The sequence below is a fragment of the Ciconia boyciana genome, chromosome 13 (assembly GCF_034638445.1).
Source record: "Ciconia boyciana chromosome 13, ASM3463844v1, whole genome shotgun sequence".
Lineage (NCBI taxonomy): Eukaryota > Metazoa > Chordata > Aves > Ciconiiformes > Ciconiidae > Ciconia > Ciconia boyciana.
The window spans coordinates 5,437,635-5,463,029 of record NC_132946.1 but is presented as its reverse complement, the minus strand read 5'-3'; the positions used below and the strand labels follow the sequence as shown (position 1 = coordinate 5,463,029).

The following is a 25,395-nucleotide window of genomic DNA, read 5'->3' as shown; positions in this document are numbered from 1 at the left end:
TCATAGACACAGAATCTCATAACCATGTGCACTGGCTGTCAAAAACATTCAAATATCTCAGATATTCTCAAAAAGCAGGATTTACAGCTACACATCACTCTGATGTGACTTGAAGTACCTCAAGCAACTATCACATGTCTATGCCCCTACGTGTGCGTGCATATATATACATATATATATATGTTCATATTTCCAGCACTGAGGGTTAACAGTCATGGTCCTCTTTTATCCCATTACCTGGCTTGCATATGTTGAATTCCAGGGCACCGCCAGAGTTGAGAAGCTTCTGTACCAAGGTCTTGGCAAGCATGGTGGGGGTGAAAAGCACAGGGCGCCTGCGCTCACAGTGGATTGGTCTCACCAAGCTATAAGGGATCAGACTGAGCCTCTTATTGATTTCACTTTCGGAATCCAAATCTGAGTGAAGAACAAGACATTTATCCTCTGGTTTCCTCTCCACCAGTATTTGGAGAAAAAGAAGGAGAAACACATGAACCAGAAATGACATGGTTAGTCATACTGGTCCTCCCTTCTCTTTTGCCAGGGTTGTCTTTACTATATATCCAGTAGTATGACGTCCAACCTAATAGTAAGTAATTCAAGTATCTTTTGCTTTCAAGGGATTATTTAATAGTTTAACAGGACACTTACTTGGAGAATCTTTCTGCTTATTAGCTGGACTTACTTTGAGTTAAATGTCTTTGGACAAAGAGCAAGAAAGCACCTAGGAAGAACTGCCAACCAAACAGGAAGTTTCATTGTCCTAAACTTGCTCATGAAGGCATAGTGCTCCAAGCACTTTTAGCAAAATCAGTGTTTTGGTCACAAATGCTGTCGAACTTTTGCACAGTGGACCATAGATGCTGGTAATAGGAAAGACCTATGACATTTTTTCACAGCCATGCTGTTACGTAGACAACCTTTATATCAGTGCCATGTGTGTAAAAGCCATTACTGTTGTATATCCATACCTTCCAGTTTATCAGGCAACAGCTTCTTTGCTTCAGATGAGGTCCGTGCCAGATCAGAGGGCCAGCCAGTGACGATACGGACTCGCTCATTGCTATTCATACGCTTATATTTGTTTTCAGACCTACTGACAAACTGGAAGTTGAACAAAGAGATTTGACCCTCATTTCTTACATTCTTTATTCTCCCATGTATTCATCAATCTGCACTTGTTATCTACGAGATCTGAATTACCTATGTCTATCAAAGACAAAACTCCATGGATCTCTTGACTGAATTCAAAGGCTCTTTAAATATCATAGATCTGATTCAGAGCCTTCGTTAATCCCCTTTGGGATTTCTTATTTTGTTCTCTGCTCTTAAGCGGCATGTTCTTTTTCTTCGCAGAGCTCCGTGCTATCACCAGTACAAGCACTGATGTGTCCACAGCAGGGTAACATAAGCACTCTGAGTATTTGCACAAATGTATCACAGGTTACACCCAAAGCTCTGCCTCTTCTTTGCTGTGCCACAGAGACTTAAAACCTCCCAAATAGCACATTTTCACACTGAGAAATAGGCTTCATGCTTTCATTTTCCACCCACCCAACTATTCCTCTATCCAAATATTAATTCCTCCTCCTGTATATTTGCTAACCTTCACAACCGTCTTCCTTCACAAGATTTTTTTGTCCTTCACCCACACAGTCTCTCATGCTCAGAGTCATTGACCTACAATTAAAGGACTATTTTCTGATAGAACTTCATCTCACAGAGACTTGGGGATTTGGTCTAGCCCAATGGATTTGTCCTTATGGTTCAAGCAAAACACATTTCAGCCTCTGATGGCAGACATGTTTAATTCATCAAGCTACATTAGTAATGGAAGGCATGCACTTAAAAATAAACACCCCACGTCACAAGAGCAGTTAGAAAACACAACCCATTCATCTTTTTCATATATTAAATCTCTTTCTGATAGGAAGAAATCCCAATACAACCTCTATACCTGAGGTGGGGTTTCTGGGGAGATTAGGATAGCCTGAGAATATCTGCCGTTCAGATCCAGTATTTCAGACATTGCAATGAGTATTTGAATTTTATTACCTGTAATATTTGACCCAAAAGAAAGCTTGCTCTGGATAGGCGAGGGCTGGCTTTTGGGTCATTCTGTGGGGCAGGCTCCTCTGGCTGCAATGTATTCTAGTAAAAAATAACACAGGAATTTTTCTTTCTCTCCCCCTTTTTTTTTTTTTAATCACAGCATTCAAGAAACAGAACAAGCAAAAGCAGATCTTTTATATTTCCAGTAGAAGGGATAGTGATTGATTCATATCTATCCCAAATATAATGTTCTAAGCAAACTGTAGACATAGCATGGCCTACACTGAGAAACACTGCTTCTTTTACTGCTCTTCCACATTCCTTTCCTCACAGGAGACTGCTCTCCACAGCTTATGAAAGAGGTAATTTCTGCACCAAGAAACAGCATGCAAAGCTTTTGCTTTCACTAGCATCTCTGCCAGTGATCTCTGTCCCTTTGATCAGTGGGGACTGGAGTACAGAAGGAATGCATGACACTTAACCTTGAATGAAATCAAATACGAGCAGTGGCTACAGTGCCTCTGCAAATGTTAGAAGCATGTATGTCTCCCAAGCTCTAAAAATAACTTATAGTAACTAATATACCAGGAAGTTAGTTTTTAATTATGTAAAGATGGAATTCATGGGTCTAAAGAAAGAAAAATCAAATTAGTTTCACTGAGGGAAAAGGAGAAATTGGCAGGGCTGTTGTGTGTGAAGACCTGATAATCCCACTTCCCTCCATAGCGTGTAGGTTGGAAGAGACAGGTCTCTCTAATATGGGACAATGATAGCTCTGTGGATTAGATGCTTGTTCACGGTAGGAGAGAAATAATTCTGATTATTAACTCCAAGGACACAGCTTCTTCCTCATGTGGATGTGAAGATGCATTAGGGCTTATAGGCAGAGAAGAATGAAAAGGCTCAACTAAGACAGAGAACAAATATTAGACTTTTAAAGTGTACTCCCTCATAGCTGGAAGGGTTTGATAGTGTGCCAGAGCTAGGTCCATTGCCAGGGACAGTATTACTTAAAGCAAACATAAGGTGCCCATTGCCCGAGACAATAAAAACCTACATAGAGTGTAAACAGGACTTTCTGTAAAATTAACATAATGAACAACAAGGAGCAGTGGAGTAACAGGTGTTAAAAAGACCTTGTTTGTAGATACTTACCCGGAGTGCCCGAAGGGTATTATATGAACTTTCTGTCTCATCTCTGCTTCCTCTGTGCATCAGCCGCTGCAGCTTCACCAAAAGAAGTTGCTGGGCTCTGAAAGAAAGGATGGAATCACATAGATCAAGATATCTTTGAAACCACTCAGAAGAAGGCTGGACTGCAATCAGTCTGTGCCTACGGAAAAGATTAAATAGAAATAGCAGTGAGGACTGACTGAACGACACAGGAAATGCAGGAACAAAATAATGAGCAGGACTGCAGTGCAGTTAAGGATTAAAGAATCTCCATGGCATATTTTTCTATGCTACTTTCTGAGAAACCCACATTATTCTTTCAGGTAACATCTGGAGTCCCCTTTCTAAAGCTTTATAGATCATATTACAGTTTAACATCACCAGGCCTTATCTCAAAAATGAAGGCATATACCTCTTTCCTTACAGCAGTTACTAATCTCCCTGTTTACAGAACCACTGCTCTCAGTCGTGGTCACTCAGCATTACACTCACCTGCTGTAGCTGGGGATGGTCCCCGTTTCCAGATCCCTGTCCGTGAAAGGATCGACTCTGGCACACAGCCACTCACACTTCCCCTGGTACATGGTGTCCAGAATATGAACAATCTCATCACATTTCACTGACAGGGAACAGCAGTCCAGCTGGCTGGAGATGTTCAGATTCAAGCGGATATGAAATGAGTCCCCTGATGTGATAAGCCCTTCTTCCAGTTCTGACAGCAGTTTACGGTAACCTGCAGCAACGAAGGAAGGGGTGAAGTGTGATCAGCTACTGGTCGAACCTCAGTATTGCTGCATTCCTGGGCATCCTCTGGGAGAAGCACACAGCACAAACGCCTGAGGTTCCTCCGAGAGACGGTTTATACTTCTAGAGTGCTAGTTACACTAGTTACAACAAGGTTACGGGCCTGCACCTTAAAGGCACTAATGAGGCATTGATTCAGAAATAGCTCATGCTGCTGGTATCAGAATCTGTGAGAATATTCTCATTATAATGATACTTTTAGGTAACTCCATTTTCAGTACTCCACACGTGATCTGTGAAACAGAGAACTTCTCAGCAAAGACGCAGACACAGCTATAGCTCAATCCTGTAAGTACAGCTTGAGTTCTGCCACCAATTTTAATGACAAGCTATTCCCTTTATTATTAGCTCTAATTGGCACTCCCACAATCTATAACATGCTTTATCTGCAGTTAAGTGGTGCTCCAAAAAAATTGCAATAGTCTTTCCTACCTTCGAAAACATCAAAGAAAATCAAAGACATCACTTCCTGTGTGATCTATGCAGCTGAAGTTTTCTAACCAGCATTACAAAAAAAAAACCCTCAAATTTTTATACACCAGTAAAAAGTGGATTTTGGAATGTAATTTTTGATCCATAACCTGAAATTATCATTACAGGCCATGAACACTAAAATCAAATTCTGTTCACCACACATGAACTCCAGCTGTTAAAGATAAGATAAAGCCACAAAGGTAATAAACAGAGCAACTCCATCAGTTAAATGCTAAATCGACTTCAGCTGGATAAAGATGATTCAGCTCACCACATTGTATTACAGAAAACTGTACATAAAAATAAGCTCGAATGTGTTTTGTGAGTCATGTCGTTATTGGCCCACCATGTAAATTCTTCAGAGTCCTGTAGTGACAAGCATATGGGCTTTTTTTGTTCTCAGTCACAAAGCTAAAAGCTGGAGCAGTTACACAGAGTACCTGTAATTAACACCAGTGGACAAGCTTCTGATTTGTACCAACACAAAGGATTTTCTGGTTCTGCCATTCTCATCCACACTGGTTAGTATAATAGACCTGGGACTATTTTAGATGAGAAGTACTTTTGGTCTTACCTTCATGATTTGATTTATACTGGAGTGTTACTGGACCACTGCACCTCTGAATTGTCCAGTGAACTTCTTCCTTTGTGCAAGTATCCAAGGGAACACTCTGATTTTCCCCTTTGATGCAGCCCTCCAACTAGATATGAAAGAAATATTACTCTTCAGTGCAGGTTCAATCTCTGAGTCAATTATACCATTTTTTTTAAGCGGCATAATCTTTTTCTGATTAAACAATGCGGATACTTTGCTATCAGGATGCAGATTGCATTCTAATTATTTAATTTCTTTTCTCTCAAATTAGGAATGCTAGCAGTCAACAGAACTGCAGCTCTTTGACAATCCCAGGCTTCCCATATCAGTTATGGGGTTTTTTTTCCCCTTGGAGGCATTTTAATAGGAAAATGGTTTGGGAACTTTGGCAATGGAGGGAAAACTAAGCAAAGAGCAACTCAGCAGAAGCACCATTGAACTCCTGCTTATGTGATGCTGGGGACAGCTATGCAGGTGTGCAGCCCTTTTTTCCATTCATATTGTAGCTGTATCCATTTCCGCTCATAACACGTCCAGTCCCAAGATAGGCCACTCTGAAGAACGGTTTAGGAGTCACCATGCTAAGCTAAGTAGCATGAACTTCCTTTCAGGCAGGAAAGTACTGGGAAGTTGACAGCAAATCCCATTCTAGTCTTTTCAAAGGGGCTGTACTATACAATACAGCATTAGAGAAAGCATCAGTTGCTCTAATCTTTTCCATACAGAGCTACTGTAAAGTGCAAAAGTGTGTGTTGGGTGACCGTAAATACTATTCTCCCATGTTTTCATAGTCAATAGCAGATTTTCTTCTGCATGAGTCATGTGCTTTGTCATTAATACAAGATGAGAGAAGAAACAAAGGAAAGTATTACGGTGAGTGTGTAGGTGGACAGACATCCTATACTATTTGTTGATTATTTTATGCTCACCAGTAGGATTTGGTGTCCCTCCCGAAGGCCTGCTTTCTCTGCCAGTGATCCTGTCTTGACAGAGCTAATAAAGCTCCCTTTATCATTACCCCCAACCAGAGTGATCTCTGAATTGAGACTGTCTCCATTCAGTGTTACGCGCTGGATGGTATGGCAGGAGTTTCTAATGCGACCAACAGATGTGACAGAGGGACGAAAAGGTCTGTGTTCATGAAAAGAAGTAACAGTTATCTCAGCTTTTAGCTACCACTCCAGAGTTAAATGCATGCATAATAAATGAGAGACATATAAATAAACCTTTAGTGTTATCAAGCACTAGGATCTAAGGACTCTAAAAGAAATCCTTCTCATTACTGCGTAAGTTCTGGAGAAGAGCATCTGGATAGCTTCAAGTGCTCTGACATGACTGAATAACTCAGATGTATAATAGCACCTCACCTAGCAACCTGTGGCAGCAAGATAGCAAGATCACAAGGATAAATTTAAGCCTCTAGAACATTTTGTCTGCCTTGAAGTTTTAGAAATTTTAGGATGACCTTCATTGGTTTACAGGTTATGAAAGGGCTCCAAAATAACATGTTATACTACTGCCGACACAAAGAAGTAAAGACTTAGCACAGTATCCTGAGCTATTTGTGTCAAATAACAACTTGTGACATCATATTCCTGCCATTATATCTTCATCAACTAATAGAAAAATGGAGGATCTCTACTATAGTAGCCTTTCCCCTCAGTCTCTGTCTATGGTAGGTAAACTGGCGTGTCAAATACCTTTCCAGAGAGAACTTTCTAAATATGGAGTTGACATGTTCAAGCTCATAGGCTTCCAGGCCTTCTGACTGATGAGAAGAAGAGGAAGAGTGCACTGAAGGAGCTCCATGTGACTGCCTGTCATGACTGTCATCTGAAAAGAGTAACAAGAATGCAAATGAGTCCTAGATAGAGTGACAAAGATGGAAAAGGGGTACATGGATGTTTGATTGATCCCAGCCAAAGTTGAAGGAGGAAATTCCTGATGCAGAGGCATGATTCATGTCCACAGGCCATGGCAAGGAATGCCAGTCTTGCTTACCGGACCTACCTGATCACTCTCACAGAACAGCAAGTTGGAAGGGACCTCTGGAGACTGTCTAGTCAACCCCCCTGCTCAAAGCAGGGTCAGCTAGAGGAGATTGCTCAGGACCTGTCCAGTTGGGTTTTGAATATCTCCAAGGATGGAGACTAGTCAACCTCTCTGGACAACCCTGTTCCAGTGTTTGACCACCCTCACAGTAAAAAGCTTTTTTTTTCTGTTTAAATGGAATTGCTTGTTCTTTACTTTGTGGCCATTGCCTCTTCTCCTTTCATTGGGTAGCACTGAGAAGAGTCTGGATCTGTCTTCTTTATTCTTTGCCCTCTCAATTTGATGCTTTCCTCATTTTAAGGTTGGAGGTCTTCTTATCAACCTACAAACCTCAGCCAAGCACCCTCCATCTATTCATTCAGTCTAATCGTTCTCCCACATAGTTCTTCAGGAATAACTGCTTTCTTATTCTCACCCTTAGTTGCCCTTTTTTTTTCTTGTTATGATGAACTGACTTGATTTTTTCTCAAGACTATGTGTCCCATCTTATTTAGACTAGGAGTTGATTATTTGACAGTACCTGCAGCTGGTGAACTAATCACACAGGTCTCATAGTTAAACTATCTTTTTGCTTACCATCTAGCTCCAAAGCATCATATCCAAAGCTGTCATTGTCCTCTTCAACCAGGCTGGAATTAAAAACAAAGCATGAGATAATGGGAGGGGGAGAGAGAGAGAAAGCTGTTCACTTTCCAACTTTCAGCAGATTTCTTTAAATTCTGAAGGAGGAACCTTTTCTGTGAAAAAGAAAGATGTTGGAGGTGTTGCATCAGGCAATGGTGCGGCTGCAAAAAAATAAGCAAGGAACATATTTGTGGGCCCAAGGAAGAAGTAGGAAGATGGCAGGAAGACAGTGTGTGTCAGCCAACATGGGAAGCCTGTGAAACAGCAGGCAGATTCAGAAGGAAGAATTGCTAACAGCAGTAAGGGAACGAAGAAGTTGCTGAAAACAAAGGGAAGCTGCTGACTGATGGTCTCATATGTGTGACTTACACCACACCTGCTTCAGCACTGAGATAAATGGTTGCATAATACCTGCTGTATATATACTGCAGCGTGGTTTTTTCCATGATAGATCAAAAATGTCAGAAGCTCACTGACGGACAGAGTGAATGCAAGGGAAGTGACTGAGGTGCATCAGTAAAGGAGTAATTTACCTGCTTGATTTAAAGTCCTTGAAGCATTTTATAACAGCTTAATGGTACCTCACATGGTTACTCAGATACCTACAGTAACAATGGCAGGGTGGACCAAGCTTTTGCACAGAAAATCTTTCTGCCACAGCTCTGGTCCCAGTCCAGCTCCCACTGACACAACCTTTCCTATTAAGGGTGACTAGATTGGTTGGCCTTAAACACAAACAGCTAAAATTCACCAAATTTTGCTCTTAAAGAGATATTGGGGGTCTCCAGCTGAGTGAGTGACCTGTCTGCTTCACTAGAAGAACTTCATTAAAGCATGTCCTTTGGTTGCAAAGCTGTTTAAATAACAGCTTGTTGTTTTTCCCATTCAGAATGATTTGTAGGTCTCCTGTGGAGCTGATATTCCTCCTATCTGGCTTCAGGTGAGAGGTGAATTTTTGCAGCCAGTCTGGGGAAAATCAGCTATTTTTACACCATGCATAAGCACGGAAATAATACACCTTTTCCTACATATTAAATTGTGATCTCACTTTTTTTTCACACAAATCAAGATCAGATGAACTGTGAAACCTGCAACGTGGCATGCAAATAGCAATTATTTTGGATTATGTTCACAAACAAGTTAAAAAACATTAGCAGGCTAATTATAAAGTTATAAACTACAGTGAACTTTTGGGCATGCTCTTGAGTTACTTGACTTTAGTAATTATTAGCTCAACAAAGTAAGGCCACATTCAAACCTTGCTCCAGGGTACCTTTTCCTTCCACATGCCAGTGGGAAAAAGTATCTAATAAGAGGAAAATTTTCAGATTTCAATACAGCTCATTTTTCCAATGCCTTAACATATGGAACAGGATATAGTCAGAGCTGTAGTGAAATAAGTCCACAAGATTAATAATATCCATGTAGTCTTTACTCCATTCTGTAATAGACTGCAAATATTTAAATGTTCAGGCATGCCAAAGGCTTTTCAAGTTAAGCACCTGAAACATGAAACATTCAAATAATTAACAAAACAGCCCTTTTTCTCCATCTTGAATTAACGCAACACACGTTGGGGCTTGGAGGGGGCTTGGAGGACAATATAGGAGAACCTAAGGAAGACTAGAATAAACTCTGCGTAAATTCTCAGCAGCCTACAAAATTGTGTGGGAGAACTAGCTGAGGATGCCCTCAATGGAAAGCTGTCTTGCAAAGCTTTACACAGAGAAAGAGGCAAAAGCAGCAGTCTGCCAGAGACGAGTTTGTTTTGAAAAGCATTAAAAATCTAAATAAAGTTCTAATAAAGATTAGAACTAACAAATAGATCTAATGAAGATCTAAACCCTCCACATATATTGCTTTCTTCTAAACCGGCTTGCTTGGGCTTTGTTCTTTTCTCCTTCTGCTTGGGACCTTTAGGGAATGTATTTGTATCTCTGATATTTCTGATACAAACGCTGATGCTATTGACACCAACAGCAAAACAGTATGTCCAAGTATTGCATTGCTATAAGCCTTTTAGAAAAGGGGTCAGTGCCATTTAGGGGACTATGAGGAAGGCAAGGTCTCTCTCCTTCCTGCCGCTAACTTCCCATTCCCCAGCTGATCCGATTTCACTCGCAGGGGAAGTCCGCAGGGCCATGACTGGACAGAAGTGGAAGCTGCAGCAGAAGGGGAAGCAGAGGGCAATGCATCTCTCTGCCCTCATCGCTATGCTGAGATACAGAGCCCCGAGCCTGACAAAAACCACCTCCCTCCTCCACTTCTCCCCCCCATTCCTCACAGACATTCAAGCATCTCTGCTCTATTTTGGAGTTTACAGAGGAGGAGGGGCTTTGAGAGAAGGGGAAAGGACAGGGACACAAGCGCAGATAGCATGGAGCTCCTAAACAGGTAGCATGGACCTGAGAAGCAAAAAGTGAAGCCGTATCAGTCTGCAAAGGTAGAGCACATTCTCCAATAGCATTGGTGCCTAGTCATTTCAGTACTCTTTCTTATTATGTACATTAAAAAAGTCAATGCTACAGTGGTATCACTGTGTCATTCATCCCAGCTGAACGATCAGAGACTCATGAGTGTTTTAGACAAAATTAGGGATGAAGCTCTGCAGCCCTGAGACGTTTAGAAAGCTAGTCCTGCTGCCTAATAGAAGCTCTCCAGCTAGAGACAGACACAAGGACATCTAAGGCTCTTTTTGCCTCCTCCTTGTGACAACAGGTTCTGGGCATATTTCACCAGCATGCCTACCTACCTGCAATGAGGGGCATCCTCTTTGCAACGTCGGACTATTGAATCATTTCCTGGAGGCTCCGGAGTGGTAGACATGATACTGTCATTGCGATTTCTCAGGGTTTGCTTTAAAAAAAAAAGTGACAGAAAGGTTCTGTCTTAAATGTGCTATCATTTCTAACTTACAGACGCATTAGCCTGCTAGCTTGCCAGTGGTACTCTGCACTGTGAAACACACACGAGGGTAAGAAAAATTGATTCTAGACGCGCAGAATGCTACATACAAGACCATTCATATTCATATATTCCAGTATTGTAGCAATATGCACAGCTTGTGTGCTGGCACAGTACCTTTTTCTGTGACCACATGACCGGCTGATTTACCAAAGAATTTTAACTTTACCCTTGATGTGTGGAGTATGTGTTCCACAGCTGACATATAGGAGGAAGAGGATGAAAAGCAGAATGTATGTATACTTATATATATAAATAGTAGGAATGAGGAAGAAAAATACAGATCTCCATACATTCAATTATTAATCTACTACACTGGAAACTAAACTCTAAATTTTACTACAGGGAAGACAGTATAAGTCATCTAAATATCCAATAGATATGCCAAAGAATATTCCTAACCCAGCTAAGCTTATTACGAGTGGCAGGGAGTTCTTTCCTGGCTATTCTTGGATATAAGTTTCATTTCCTGGGGACAGCATTTTTCACGGTGTTCTAGAAAGATGTTTTGTTCTTTGTTATTAACACTCTGCAAGAGCACTCTCTCTGTCTGCTTGTCCTGCTGTGTCAGTGCTCACATATGTATAATGGAATATCTACCTTGGGAGATTACGGGGATACAGCAAGCAGGGAAGACATGGTTTGGCTATGGTATGCAGAAATTTCCAACTGTGATCTGCACCCCTTTTCTCACTCACTGTTACTTATAGACAGGAAAAGCATTAAAGAACTCAAAAAAACCCTGAAAATTTCCTTAAATAAATTACAAAGCAGCTTTTAAAGAAAATCTCTTCCTTCTAACAATAAATGTGAAATGGCATAAGGAGACAGTGAGAGGTCATAAATACCTTTGAAATATCTTTAAATAAACATAAACCAATTCTGTGATTTTGGAAAAGGCTAATAACATGGTTCTAACAAAATGCTGGTAAAAGGATTAAGGGAGCCTCTGACAAGGGTCTTGAATGTGATCACAGCTGGGATGCTAGTGAAGTGCTAATACTGGGTTGTGAAAGCTCTGAACCACATTAGGAGAGATGGTTGTAGACAGGCAAGGGGCATCTGGAGGCTCCTTACAATTTTGCTGACTTCACAGCTGCTGATGGAGTTACTGATGGAAACAGAATTTGAGGAACTCGTGTCGGTGCGGCCATTGCTGGCATCAGCCCCATCTTCATCCTGTGCTCTGACTGCTGCGCTCACAGATGACAGAGAAAAATAGAGACACCAGAGAAAATTATGTCAGATCACTCTCAATACTGAATCTTTCACAGATTTGCAACAACACTTAGGATTATCTTTCCATTTCAGCTTGTTTCCCCCACCCTGTACGGGACAGAGGCTCCGGGAAGCGCTCTGTGCCCTGTAGCTCTGGCTCCCTTTTCTTGCCTGTAAGATTCCCGACAAAGTACAGAAATGCAGGCCACTCTGGACAGCCTCTTGCCAGCTTTTTCTTTCAACTCTGTCCTGTATGTTTTTATTAGCACTATGAATACTATTTGACAAATTAAAGGATTGTTTTATTAATTCATGTTTTAACGTCATCATCTGAATCTGGTAGTCTGCAATAAGGTTGGCTCACTGAATTACGCTTTTTTTACAACAAAAAATTTACAACAGGGACCAAGAAGCTTGAGATCCCTCAGCAGCCCCAGGTAGCACAGTGTGAACGTCATTGTGGACTCCTTCCCTTCCTCAGCACCTCTAATTTGTACTGATGTTGCACGTTACCTGATTCCAAACATACTGTTTACATGCAAAGTCTTGCAGCAGGAACCATGTTTCCCAGCATATTTTGTACAACAGTGAGCATGCTGCCGCACATAACAAAGAAAGGAAGTGCTGCCTAAAATGGTCTTTGGTTCAAGAACAGTGTTACATAAATAAGAGGAATTAGGAGTAGCTCAAACATGAGCATACGGCAACTAATTTGGTAACCTGGCAGCTGGCTGATGGGTGGGTCAGCCCCCCTCCCCCCAGCTTTTGCAATGCTGTAGATTTAAAATTAATTCCTTTTTGCTGAAGGACAAAGGAACTCATTAGATGATCACTAGATTAGGGTCTTCTCAGCTTTTTTCCAACAGCAAAAAGAGAATAGTATAATGACTTTTAGTACAGGTATTACACTGATGACTTTACAATTTTTGTAACCTAAAAGGAAAACTGAGTGAACAGAAAATTTAGGTAAGCTATGGGATGCAATATTGTGCGTCTGTGGAGGTATCTTTGGATGGAGAGGACATTCAGGTAGAACACTTGACTACTTTAATTTATGACATTGCTCACTACGAGAGAAACTGTCTATTTTACTGACTTGGACTTCGTTAAGAATTTCCCCGGTTGGCATATTTGTTAAAACAACTTAAAGAGATTAAATGAATGAGACAAAGCAACAGAAAAGGAATAAGGGCATGGGTGCTCTTTCTGACCTTGAAACTCTGATGTTTTGTTCATGCTGACAGGGGATTTAGCTCTTGGATTTATCTAAAAGAAAGAGGACAAAAATCAACACAAATGCAGAATATTTGCCACACACTGTAAACCAGGTATTTTCACCCTTTTTCACTGTTATGCTGCAATAAATTTGCCCTCCCTTAAACAACAGGACCCAAAATTTAGAAGCATTTAGGTATCTAAATGCCTTTTGCAGTGAACGAGAGTTAGCTACCTAACTACTTTTAAAAGTCTGGCCCAATTGCATTGCAATTTCCAGATTCTGCTGAGGGAACAAAGAGACAAAAGGTGAAGTGGGTGCCTTGGGACTGGTTTCAGGCAGCTGTTAATACAACAGGCATCCTTTTGGAGTGTGCAATGTAAAAATGCAGCTCTATTGCCATAAGTAATAATGACGGGCAGAACTCAGAAAGGTTATGAAGGGCAGGGAGAATTCAAATGCAGATGAAAGGAGAGAGAAGCTCAAAACCCCGAATGTTAGATTTTATATTTTTTACGGTTCATGAATATAGCATCAGATAATAGTTGTATGAATGCAGCTAGTCACGGAAATCATGGACCTAACTCATGCTACTCCTTACTCTTAAGTGAGAGGAAATTGCGATTATTTAATTCTAAATTAGGCAGTTAATTTTGCTCTAGATTGTGTCCATTTCTTTCTATTATTCCTTCCAGCTGATGTGAGCTTTTCCACCAATGCTTTGTTTTCCACCTTCAGTTACTTGTGTGCTGGACTTCGGGCATTATGTCATTTTTTTTCACTATTGTTAAGGAAGCAAAGAATCAATTTATTGACAAGTCTCCAAGAATGTGAATGAACAGCAGAAGCAAGGAGAATACACAAAATGGGGAGAAGGGGCAGAAAATGGTCTATGAAGCCTGATTATATCTGCCTCTCAAGATGCAAATCTCCACAGGGCAAAACCTGAGAGCTCACTATCGTATACAAATCTATTCTCATCTTTATAGCACAGCACTTTCAGAGGCATGACTGCAACATGTATTATGTCTCTTCGTTCTAACAGTCCTTGCACTATATCATTCCAGCCTCATATTAAGACACACCTGGATTCCCTTTAGATTCACTCTTCTCTTGAGTCGAGCTTGATCAGGCAAGAAGAATTTGTTGTCTTCTGGAGACTCTTCAGAAGTGGAGGAGTCATCTGCTTCCTGACCATTGGCTTTTGGGCCAGGAGTCCCAAAGGTCTGGGAGATAATGGTAATGGGTAGATTCCGTGGCAAACTCTAAAGGTGAGAAGGAAATACTTTACTTCTGAGACCAGTTTGGTACAACTCCTCATGACCTCTCTTTAAAGTAATCTGATTGAACTTTCTGTGACTCCAGTGCTTCAGAAGCTTATGCAGAATGTGGCTCTAGACCCAAATCGGTAATTTAGATTGACATTTGTGGGGATTTCTGTTCAGTGGGGCACGTTCCTCTAAAGTATTTGTAGCTTCTACCCCAGAGTAGAAATTAATTGTCTTTCTGCATTTCTTTCCCTTCCACTTAAAATCAAGTTGTGGAATGCCAGCCTTTGAGAAGCTATGTGCAACCTGAACCCCACTGTACTGAAGAACTCACAACATTGACATTTAATAGAAGGAGGCTTTTTTTTTCAGTTAATTCATGGAGTGAATTAAAAAATTGCCCTCTCCCTTCCACACCAAAATGTATTTAAAAGCAAGTCTTAAAAAAGAACTCATGTCTGTCTTCCTCAGCCCTACCTGATCGTGAAAGTTATTGTCCTTAGAGAGCCGTCGGAGTTTGCACTCTAGGTTAACAATGCAAGCTTCTTTCCGAACAACCTCAATTCGGAGTTCATCATTTCTCTCCTCCAGCTCTCGAATCTGCTTCCTGTATTTATCTTTTTCAATCAGACAATGTGAATACTGTGTCTGAGCCTCATCACGTGAGCGGAATGCCTGCAGTGGAGAGAAGAAACCTCTTTTGCACCTGATCACCTTCTGCTGGTTTTGTTTGCAAGGTGTTTGGAACGGGGACTTCAGAACTGGTAACCATTCCCCAATTAACACAGCAGTTAGGACCAGGATGTGCCACAGTAGTACCGTTAAAAATTATGATGATGAGGGTGGTTCATTTCCAGTTCCCTCTTGGTTGGTGGCAAAATGCTCCAGAGTGCAAACCAGATGACTTGACACTAATATAAAGCCTGCAGTAGCTGTTGTTAAGATCTTGGTCCTGCCTGCCAGATGCTACGCTGTGGAAACAACCCAATATTATCCTATGTTTAATTACTGCAATACAAATTCCAACAAGTAGCAATTTCTTGTAACTGTTTATTTTTTAACGGTATTTTGGGTCCAATTACCCACAATTCCCCAAAGTGACACATATGAGATACAGGCTTTTGCTACTAATATTCCCCACTTTAACTGTTAGATACCTGGTCTCGCTCCTTTTCCACCTCTTCTAGCTGTATCATCACAGTGTTCATACGGTGCTTGTACATCTCACAGTCTTTTCCTAGTGTTGAACACTTTAACTCCAAATCTTCTTTCTCTTCAAGATACTGGAAATGACACACTGTTAACCACCACTGCTCTCAGAGGTCTTTTGGGCACTAGCCTGAGATATTCCATCTTTCTATCCTTCCATTTCTCACCTTGTCTCTCAAGTCCTCCACATGACGAATCTCCTCTTGGAGATTAAAGATCTTGTTGACCAACTCATGACGATCTTCTAGTGCCTCTTTACGGTCATGTTCCAGAATATCCAAAATGGCTTTGTCCGAATCTGGCAAACTCCGCTTGTCAGCCTGAGGAAAGACATTTTTAAGAGACAGGCCAGGGAAAGAGAAAACAGTATTACAGGGAGAAAAGTAACAAAGACAGTAACAAACAAGAGGAATAGAAAATGAACATGGTATTGCAATGGGAAAGCAGGAGAAGAGATGGACATTTGTTCATATTTTAAAGTAGTGTCAGAAAAGATGAATAAAGGCTGTCTTGCTGTCAGAATAGTCTGATGAAGGAACTGTTTTACTGTTTTATTGTACTGGCTATAATTTGATCCATTTTGGATTCAGTCACAATTCTTCACTCCAAGCCCTGCATTCAAAACTCTTCTCTATTAATCAGCTCTCACTGAGCACAAAAATCACCCTTTGCCAAAGAGCATGGCCTAAGAAAACATTCAGGGGAATTTTTAAAGCATGCATAGGCTTTGCAGGGCTGTGCTCAGAGAATATTAAACATGCCTGGAGTAGCTTGTACCACTGCTTCATTTTTCTGTAGTGTCTAGCAATATTTTTTCTTTCAGATTTAAAATTAACAAGATTACCAGAGCAGGTTCCAACAAATAAATTGCCATCCAAAATTTACTATAAATGGAAGATGAAAAAGGCATAAAATGCAAGCAAGTAATATGCATATTTATTTTGAAAATACCTAGACTAAGTTGGAGATTTCAGTGGCATTTTGGTTACCTAATATTTCTAAGTATACCTAAGTATTTCTAAAACAAACTGTCTTTTGTTTATTTATACTTTCACTTAGGAGAATTTCAATCCTATTTTTAGCTATTTCATGCTTATTTCTCTGTTTCTTTAGGTGCTATAAGACCATTTCAATTAATTAAATAGATTCTACATGGACCAGAACTCCCAGAATCTTCTAGACTACACCCTTTTTCAACCTTTGAATTGGATTTTTATTGGAACTAAGAATCGTTAGGCACTGCTAGAGGCTACAGCCACTTCTGAAATGCATTCTATTGATAATTTTTTAAGTGTCATTTTAAAATGCCACAAGCCTTTTCCAGCAAAGTGCTAAGCACTCTCACATATATCCTAATATTTGGCTAAGCTCTTCACAGAGTAACACAGTGCTAAATTTGCTTTCTCCCCATCTGCCCAAACAAAGGTTAGTTAAGATCCTACACATTACAGCAGCGTTCTACGGGGCATTTTGGTAACTAGTGACCACCCAGCTACAGAAACGTTTATTACCCTCTGCTTCATTAAGACTTTTTGGCACAGATGTGACAATAGCCTAGAACACGCTACACAGAGCCACTGTCAGAAATTTCTGGGCTGGCTATTTAACACAGCTTTGTAGTGACAGACTGGCACAAAGAACCACAGCAGGGCTCAAACATAGAGTTGAATGCTCAGCAATGAAACAGCTGCACTCCGCACCTTGAAGGAGCCAATCTCTCATGTACAGCTTGATTTATTAGATGACAATTTTTGGGGGGTAGAACTCCTCCTCATGCATGTGTTTGTACAAGGAGTACTAGAGACAGCTGGGAGCTATATAACCAACGTTGTTTTTCCAAACTTTGCACTTATGCTTATTGTAGCTTTGCAGGTAGAGGTTTCACCCAACACTTCCTAGCATTATAACAGGAGGATGTGTTGAGCTTGAGGTGAGGAGTGGTACAGATACCATGCCATCTCTTGTCCATAGTTACCAGTTTCCCTGTTCCATACTCAACTCTCTGTCCCCTACTGAAAACACAGGGGAGCTGTCACCACCTGCTGCTTCTCTGTGCCACTCTCACAGCCTCCTCCAGACACTTAGATCTTGAAGGGCAGCCACCAAGGCAGGCTGTGAGGAGACATGGGGTGTGTGAGACAGTATGGGAGGAAAGTGTGGGGGTGCCTGGAGGCAAGGAGTGGTCGAAGCCTGCTGAATCCATCACCTGGGTAAGCAGGAGGGGTAAGCTGAAGTGTCTGGATTTTTAAATGTAGCAATCCGCTTTTATACCTGAATGATGGACTGTAACTCCTGGATTTTAGTCTTCATCATCTCATTTTCCCGCTCCAGCTCCAGAACCTGTTCCTTTTTGGGTCGGTTTTCAATATCATTTTTCAGCTTCAAAGACTGGTTCCTCTCCAGCTTGCATTCCTCTTCCACCTTGTTCAAGCGATGCTTCAGCTGGTCAATCTAGAGCAGCCAGAGAGCAGTGAAAAGGAGAAACAGGAAAGGAAAATCATTGCTAGCTCTGATATTGACTGCTCTGAAAACGCTCTCACTTCCAGGTGAAAATGTACTGTCATAGGTGGAAAAAATAGCTTAAACTGAATGCTAACGAGCAGCAGATAATTGGATGTATGTGCATGTGTGTTGAATGTCCACAACTGAACTGTTGAACTCTCCAGCAGAAGCCTGCTATTTGCTAGCTACAACTGGCATGGGCTGGTTGTAAATTTAGGTAACATCTGGACTAAAAAAAAAAGTGGCATGTCCTCAGTCCTCTAATAAGTAAAGAGATACGAAATGGAACTAACACAGAGGAGGCTGACCACACTGCGCTAGACTATTTGGATTGGGAAAAACAGAGGCTTTGAGTTCTGGATAGGAAAGAGGGGTTCATAAAAAGAAAAAGTGGTTTCAGACAGAAGGGGACCTGGGAAGAAGGTGGTGATGATCCTGGCTAGAGGAAATATTTTAAAGTGGGGGAATATCCTAGAGATCAGATTGTTGCACAGGGATGAAGGCCAGGGGACGCCCAGGGACCTTGGCCAGTAACGCCTGCGACTGGTGACTGCGAGCAGCTGCACAGCATGAACTGACACGACTTTCTGCCCAACCATCCCACACCAGCAGGGATGTCCCTGCAGGGAGGGGATGTCAAACCCAAGAGAAGGCAGCACCGAGGTGGGGGACCAAGCAAACAACTGCATGAAAAAACAAAGTGGGGTAAAACTTCTGGTATCATTGGTTCAAAAATAAACCCCAGGGTCCAGATCCACTATGGGTAGTTGTTTACTCTGCCTCATCTGTGACACACACACAAGCACGAATTTTATGGCACTTGAAGCATTTCTCTATGTTTCCTAAATGGCCTCAAGCTGTTCCAATGCTCCATGGGCAACGTTTTGAATAAACCACCAACAGCTGTAGTGCAAACCTGGATAACTGCCCCAAGATACTATTGAGCCTGAAAAGCTAAAAATATGTTTTTAGCAAACAATTATGGTTTTAAAATTTTGTTTTTAAATATGTTATGTTCTGTTAATCCATTACAAGTATGTAAATTATCTGCCATTAATACACATCACTGCAGCTGGCATTTCTGTACACCGATGCCTCTAATCATCTGGATGAGCAAAGCAAATGAGAGCTCTACACCTTTCTACTCTCAGAGAAGGTCTCATTTTGCCAGATGCCACTGGCATGCTCCATTGCTGCTCCTGATTAAAGCAGCCCAGAGCATTTATCTCACCTCTAACTGGAGGTCTCGGCTCCTTATCACAGCCATGCTCTTCTCGTCACTCAGCTGGGCATATCTCATGGCCAGATTGTAGTTCTCATCTTTCACCTTGACCAGCTCATCATTGTAGTTGTTCCTCTCCTCCTTCATCTTGTTGTATCTCTCCTGGAAGGTCAGCAGCTCTATCTTGTTCAGTTTTAGCTGCTTTCGCTCATCCTCCAACTGGCGAGACTTAGCCAGGAGTTCACAGCGCTGCACATCTTTTGTCTTTACTTGCTGCTGAAGCTTAATGATCTCATTCATTAGGAAATGGGTAAGGCCTTCATGTCCCTCCTCCACTGAAAATGTTTGAACAGCTTATCAACTTCTAATAAAGTAACTTTATACTAAATAGAATCAGCAGAACTGAGTAAGAAACAAATGTCCCAGAATATGTACAGAGGTGCAGAATATGCACAAACACATACATATTTGTATATCTAACTGGCAACAGTACAAATAATACACAGCACACTATTAGCAGAATCACAATACACATGCTCAGGCCTGTGGAAATGGCACAAACTTTGTAAAATGAATCTGTACAAGTACAATTAATACGAATGCTTCAAATTTGCTGCACATGTATAGGTCATCAGTGTAATTTGGTCCACTGTTCCAATGTTTCTTATCTTGAGATTGCTTGTAATGCCTGTCATTCAATTTGAAGCTCTTCAGCTTCATTCAGACAACTGAGATGTTTCTTTTCTTTATACGTTACCTGTTGCTAGCTCCTTTTGCATTGAACGGGACTGAAAAACTGCAGAATGCTGCTACAAGATTAGCTTTTATTTCCATTTCTTGCCTGAAATATCAAGCCCAGTCTTCAAGATAGTCCTTATTTCAACAGGATCCTTTGGGATTGATTCTACTCACCAACAATAGTGGAAAATCGCCGTGTAGGTTCTTTCCCTGTCACCAGTTTGTAGAGTTCAGGGTAGTAAAACTCCAGGCTCTCTAAGAAAACTACATAGCCCCTTTGGCCCTTGGTGTGGAGAATGTCCAGCAGTCGGCCTAAGTACAGAGAACAGAGAGAGAGGTGACGTACCAGCACTATGAGCAGCATAAGCAAGTACTGTCTCCCTGAAGTCAAATCTGCTTAAGGTTCATCTCTGCCACAGCAATGTGCTGTGGAAAATCTGGCTGATTAATTGAGTTCAGCTGAACTCATAAAGTAATGCCACGTATTCTTTATGTTTGTGCTGATCGTTATTCTGAAGGAGTGCGGGAAAATTGGTCTCTGGAACAGAAATTTCAAAAGACACGTTATTCAGTGCAGCCTTTACCAGGCAGCACTGAAACACTAGGATGGCAGACCCTTCAGTGACAAATCACGAAGCATGGCAAGACAGCTGAAAACCTACTCTTGGAATGACATTGGCTGCTGCTTGTGTTAACTGAAATATTTGCCAAGGCTTTGATGGGAATATGAACCCCATGAGCTCCAGTCTGCACAGCACTGGAAAGAAAAATTGTTATCAAAATAGTAGCAGCAGATTTCCCCCTTTACATTAAATCTCCTGTAAATGAGATATAGGGTTTCCACTTGATAATCTGCAATTTGATACAGGCTCCCTCCAGACTTAGCAAAACAATGGTGTTCATATAGGAATACAGATGTAGCCATTCACAAAATAATTACCTGCTCGGTTAATTTTGGAGGGCAGCATAAGTGAGTTAAGCACCTCATCCTCATCTTGCTCATCGATTACTTTGCACTGCCGTAGGTATGGGGTCAGTTTGGCTGGATTGATGTACCGGCTCAGCATGTGCCGGTTGCATTCTACATTCTCCCACAAAGCTTCCTCCTCATCTTTCAGTGTCTCCAGGCAGTCATCCATCTCTGGCTCTCCTCCTTAACAAGAGAAACAATTGGCAAATGAACATCAAACAGGACAGTTTCTATCCTGTTACTTTTTTGTGCTTCCATGCCACATAGGATGAGCTTCGAATCACTCTGACTAATGCTGGATTTGCCCTATATTGAAACTGTTTGAACTGAAGTGCAGCCTGTCCACAGCTCATCTGGAAAGTGACAGTTCAGAGAGGTGCTATCTTGAGTCTATGAACTATTGCATATTGCTCTCTAGTGATGAATCTGTAGCTCAGCTAACTCCATGAAGGTCTCTACAAGGCAGAGAATCCCTCTTCATATTAGAAGCAATGGTAAAGGGCACAGTGCAATGCAAGAAAGACTATGAACATGCAGAGCTCAGTGCAAAGGCAAAAACTTGCTGCAGGCAACTAAGGCTTTCATTCTCACCTCCTTTGTTCCTCTCAGCTGGACCTATTTGAATCTCCATTTTTTCCTGCATGTATGTGATCAGCCAACACATGTAAATGACTGCACCACAAGAACAGTTAACTCATAAGCAAGCAGTTACGTGTGTCTGCCTTCTGCAGCTGTGAATAGGTTGACCGATGTGTGGACGTGAATGCAAGTACCTGTGAGTTCAGACCTTGCCTTTCTCCGCATGAGTGAATAAGTATGAGCATTGTATCACTGACGTCTGAAAATGTTCTTGACTCATGCAAATATTATCATGTGATTTCTGAGTGCTTGCTAAGCAGTTTCCTGCCAACTCCTAATTTGTAACCACCTCATTAGAGAAGGTTACAAGGCAGGCAACAATGAGGTGAGAAAACTTGTACTAAAGTTAAGGGTAAAGAAGCTTTGTAGAAGTCTTTCCTTCTTAATTTTGTAATAAATGTTAACCTTTGAAACAAGGCTTATTTTTGCATTCTAGCTTTCTCAAGATCTTGTGATCCAGGTGGCACAAAGAAGATAAGCTTGTATTTCAAGAGTTATTTTACCCCATCAGAGACCACGGTATAAGAAGAATGTGCAGTTCTTAGGTCATATGAGATGAGAGCTGTGCTTTATGAGACTTTGCTGGTAATCAGTAACTAAAGACCTCAAAAGCAACACGTTGTTTTTCTTGGACCAGAAGAGTTCTCTCCATTGTGTTACAATTTCCTCAGCTTCCACTTTAGGAACTGCAAAGCAGCCTGGTTTACACTGAACACCACTGGGCAAAACCAGCTATTAATCTGTATAGCCAGGGGCTAATAACTCCTCGTTTTGAAAACTAAAACCAAAAGTGCTAATCTGCTAAATAATGTGTTTGTCAGTGTTCTGTCATAATGAAATACAGAATAGTCCTACAGAAGTGCATGTTCTTTGCTTGATGCTTTCAAAGGCCTTCCCAAATTGTCCAAAATCCTAGGCCAGGGTTCAGTGTCTCCATGAGAAAAATTTGGATGGGTTCCTGCTACTATGGACAGGTTAGGGGAGTATTGCCAGGGGTTTTGTTCTTCTCCTGTATTCTAGTAGCTCTCCTAGAGTTCTTGTCTTTGTAGTTTCACATCTTAGGAACTACTTATTTAGCATTTGCTCTGCTGCTTGCATGTAGATTTCATTACTCCAGTGACTGCTATTAAATGGGCTGGGAGAGACAACAGTCCTCGGAGAAGACCAGGTCTGCTCAATGGGATCCAGAATCATGGGAGCGTGGCTGCAGTTATGGGCAAATCTCTCTGGTCTTATGAACTCCTCACAAGCTGGATGAAATTCTTACTGAATCCCAGTATTTACATGTGGTAAAAATGACACTGCAGTAACGAACAGTATAAAGGTAAAACAATAGAAAAAGCTATATAAAGTAGGTAGCAATGGGAGGAATGCTAAAGGTGAAATAGCTTCATCTGAAGTACACATACATTGTCATGAACCTCACTCTCCACCACTTATTCTGGAAATAACTGTATTTCACTTCAAAGGTGAATTTAACAAACACTGCATAATTGGAGAAGCTGAACTTTTGGGAGTAGAAGGCAGTAAAGCAGAAGGTGACACAGTATCTTAGTCATTTTACAGCCACAGCTATCTATTGCATCCAAAAAAAGGTGTGTTGTAGGCCCTTTAATTTTGGGGAGCGTACCAGGAAGCTCACAGATGGACCTCAGGGTGCAAAAGAAGCACTTGCCTGAATTTCATAAAAGGCAAGATATCGTGTAATCTGCTGCACTGAACCAGAAATTATTACACACTGTCAGCAGTTCCCTCAGGACATTAGGAAGGGATTTCTCCATTAAATCATTCAAAGAAGAATTCACTCATCAGCGTAATTCTCAACATGAATAGGTTTTTTTACCTGACATTAAAAATACCTTTATCAAATAGTCCCTCGTGTATGGGCATAATACATCCATACTGTTATTTTGGGGACATAATGTTTAATGGGAAAGTAATAAGTATATTGCATGAGTGGCTAAGAATTTTAAAAGGAGATTTCTGCTAGCAAACTCCTGTTAAACACAGTTACTATCAGGAGCAAGCCCTTAGAAACAACATTTAGTGCAGTGGTCCCTCACTGCCATGTAGGAATTTCAGAATCTTCCTTTGGCTTTCTTCTTCAGCTTTCCACCTTGGAAATGCCCTACCAGAAGCACAGCTAAGCTCTCTCCTAACTCACTGTGCTGTTCAGCACCTCTCAGAGATTACTGCTGCGTAACTGTAGCACTCCTCTCTTTCCTAGAGCTTGAGGTGTTGCCGCTGTTGTGTTTCTTTGGCCAGACTGGTCTAAGAGTATAACCCCCAGGTAACTCCACTGTCTTGTGGAGCTATTCCAGAGACAATAGCAATGGACAGCTGATGTTAGTACAGCACCCTTCTTAGTGAGCAAATATTTCTTTGATTTAGTATGTAACATAATGTTGACTAGGAAATAAAATGCTTGTGATTGGTTGAAATTTTGGTATGCTGGTCAAAAAATGGATGTGACAACTGAAACTCAATGGGAAACCACCAAAGGTATTGTATTAGTGGCTTTAATTTTAAAAGATTTTCATCAGCACATGCATTTTCTAGGTATTTAAAAGAATTTATTCTCTGTTTCTGTCCTTCCTTCCTGTGATGATATTGCAGAAAAGTTGTTTTCACTTCTAAAATTAAAAATGACAGATTTAAAGTGTTTTCAAATGTGTAATCACTTATTTAATCTGATCTTTATTACCATTATCTAGTTTCTGATTCCAACACCTCCTGGGTTGTAACCTAACACATTCAGAAGTTGTGATATGTCATAGAAATACTATGGCATCCATTACAAATCACAGGTGTGAAGTCACAGACTTGGACTGACTTCAACAGACATTAACCAAAAAGAAATAAGAATCGCCACAGCAGTTAAAAAATTGTTCTCCTGCTGCTCCTTTCAGTAGTTAGTATACAACATAGCTTTTAACTGCAGGAGATCTTAATCCAGTGATAATCTCAGCTAGTCCCATCTATTTCAAAGATCTCTGTCGATGCAGACAAATAAAAGAGAGAATCCCTTTTTACATTAAAAGAAACACTCTACTCCCCTCATCTCCTTTTCTCTCTCAGGGACTATCCTTCTCTTGGCTGTTACACACAAATTAATCTTTCTATGTGTTTGCTATTTTTTTGGTTATATTTTTCAACTGAACAAATCACCTTGCAGTTAAAGCTGTTCTCTGTTCTCACTCAGACTCCACACTTTCATATGTCAGTGACACTCTCCACTGATCAAGGGAATAAAGCCTGCAGGCGTCAGAACCAGGGGTTCTCTAAAGTGCTCATCATCAGGTCACATCTAAAGCTTCATTTTTTTGCAATTCATTGTATGATGGTGCAGAAATTAACCCTTCAGCTGTTTAATTATTTGCATCCCCTTGCTCTGAATTCTTGTCAGCCTGTCTATACTGAGGAATCGCCATGTAGCAGACTGCAAAGGCTTCAGCTAGGTTTTCTGATTTCTTGGTATCTCCTTTGTGAAATACAAAAAAAGGGTATTGTCCTCATACTGAGAAGCAGAAGGAAGTTTATTCTGGAAGAGGTGATCTATTTTAATGTTTTGGACTTCTGCATTTTTCACAGATGTTCACAGACTGGCAGTATTTAAAAAGAAACCACAACACACAAAATGTTTGTGCAAATTATAAGTTAATAAGAACATAAGTT

At 41.0% G+C, this 25,395-nt stretch overlaps 1 protein-coding gene and 1 long non-coding RNA gene across 5 annotated transcripts in view; one reads left to right on the top strand and one right to left on the bottom strand.

Annotated features, from left to right (window-relative positions):
* CARD11 (caspase recruitment domain family member 11) overlaps window positions 1-25,395 on the bottom strand; it is a 116,014-nt gene that overhangs the window by 6,494 nt on the left and 84,125 nt on the right. For all 4 annotated transcript variants that reach the window (XM_072877546.1, XM_072877547.1, XM_072877548.1 and 1 more), the window contains 20 exons: window positions 21,052-21,264; window positions 20,286-20,423; window positions 19,383-19,708; window positions 17,921-18,100; window positions 15,817-15,969; window positions 15,598-15,723; window positions 14,918-15,115; window positions 14,258-14,437; window positions 13,168-13,222; window positions 11,816-11,931; window positions 10,527-10,630; window positions 7,727-7,779; window positions 6,799-6,931; window positions 6,028-6,229; window positions 5,078-5,204; window positions 3,718-3,958; window positions 3,208-3,304; window positions 2,056-2,151; window positions 972-1,104; window positions 238-417 (listed from right to left, as the gene is read on the bottom strand). In XM_072877546.1, the coding sequence (XP_072733647.1) occupies window positions 238-417; window positions 972-1,104; window positions 2,056-2,151; window positions 3,208-3,304; window positions 3,718-3,958; window positions 5,078-5,204; window positions 6,028-6,229; window positions 6,799-6,931; window positions 7,727-7,779; window positions 10,527-10,630; window positions 11,816-11,931; window positions 13,168-13,222; window positions 14,258-14,437; window positions 14,918-15,115; window positions 15,598-15,723; window positions 15,817-15,969; window positions 17,921-18,100; window positions 19,383-19,708; window positions 20,286-20,423; window positions 21,052-21,264 (3,051 nt within the window). The remainder of the gene's footprint in view (window positions 1-237; window positions 418-971; window positions 1,105-2,055; window positions 2,152-3,207; window positions 3,305-3,717; window positions 3,959-5,077; window positions 5,205-6,027; window positions 6,230-6,798; window positions 6,932-7,726; window positions 7,780-10,526; window positions 10,631-11,815; window positions 11,932-13,167; window positions 13,223-14,257; window positions 14,438-14,917; window positions 15,116-15,597; window positions 15,724-15,816; window positions 15,970-17,920; window positions 18,101-19,382; window positions 19,709-20,285; window positions 20,424-21,051; window positions 21,265-25,395) is intronic.
* Window positions 1-25,395, top strand: part of LOC140658775 (uncharacterized) — a 60,920-nt gene that overhangs the window by 23,390 nt on the left and 12,135 nt on the right. The window lies entirely within an intron of this gene.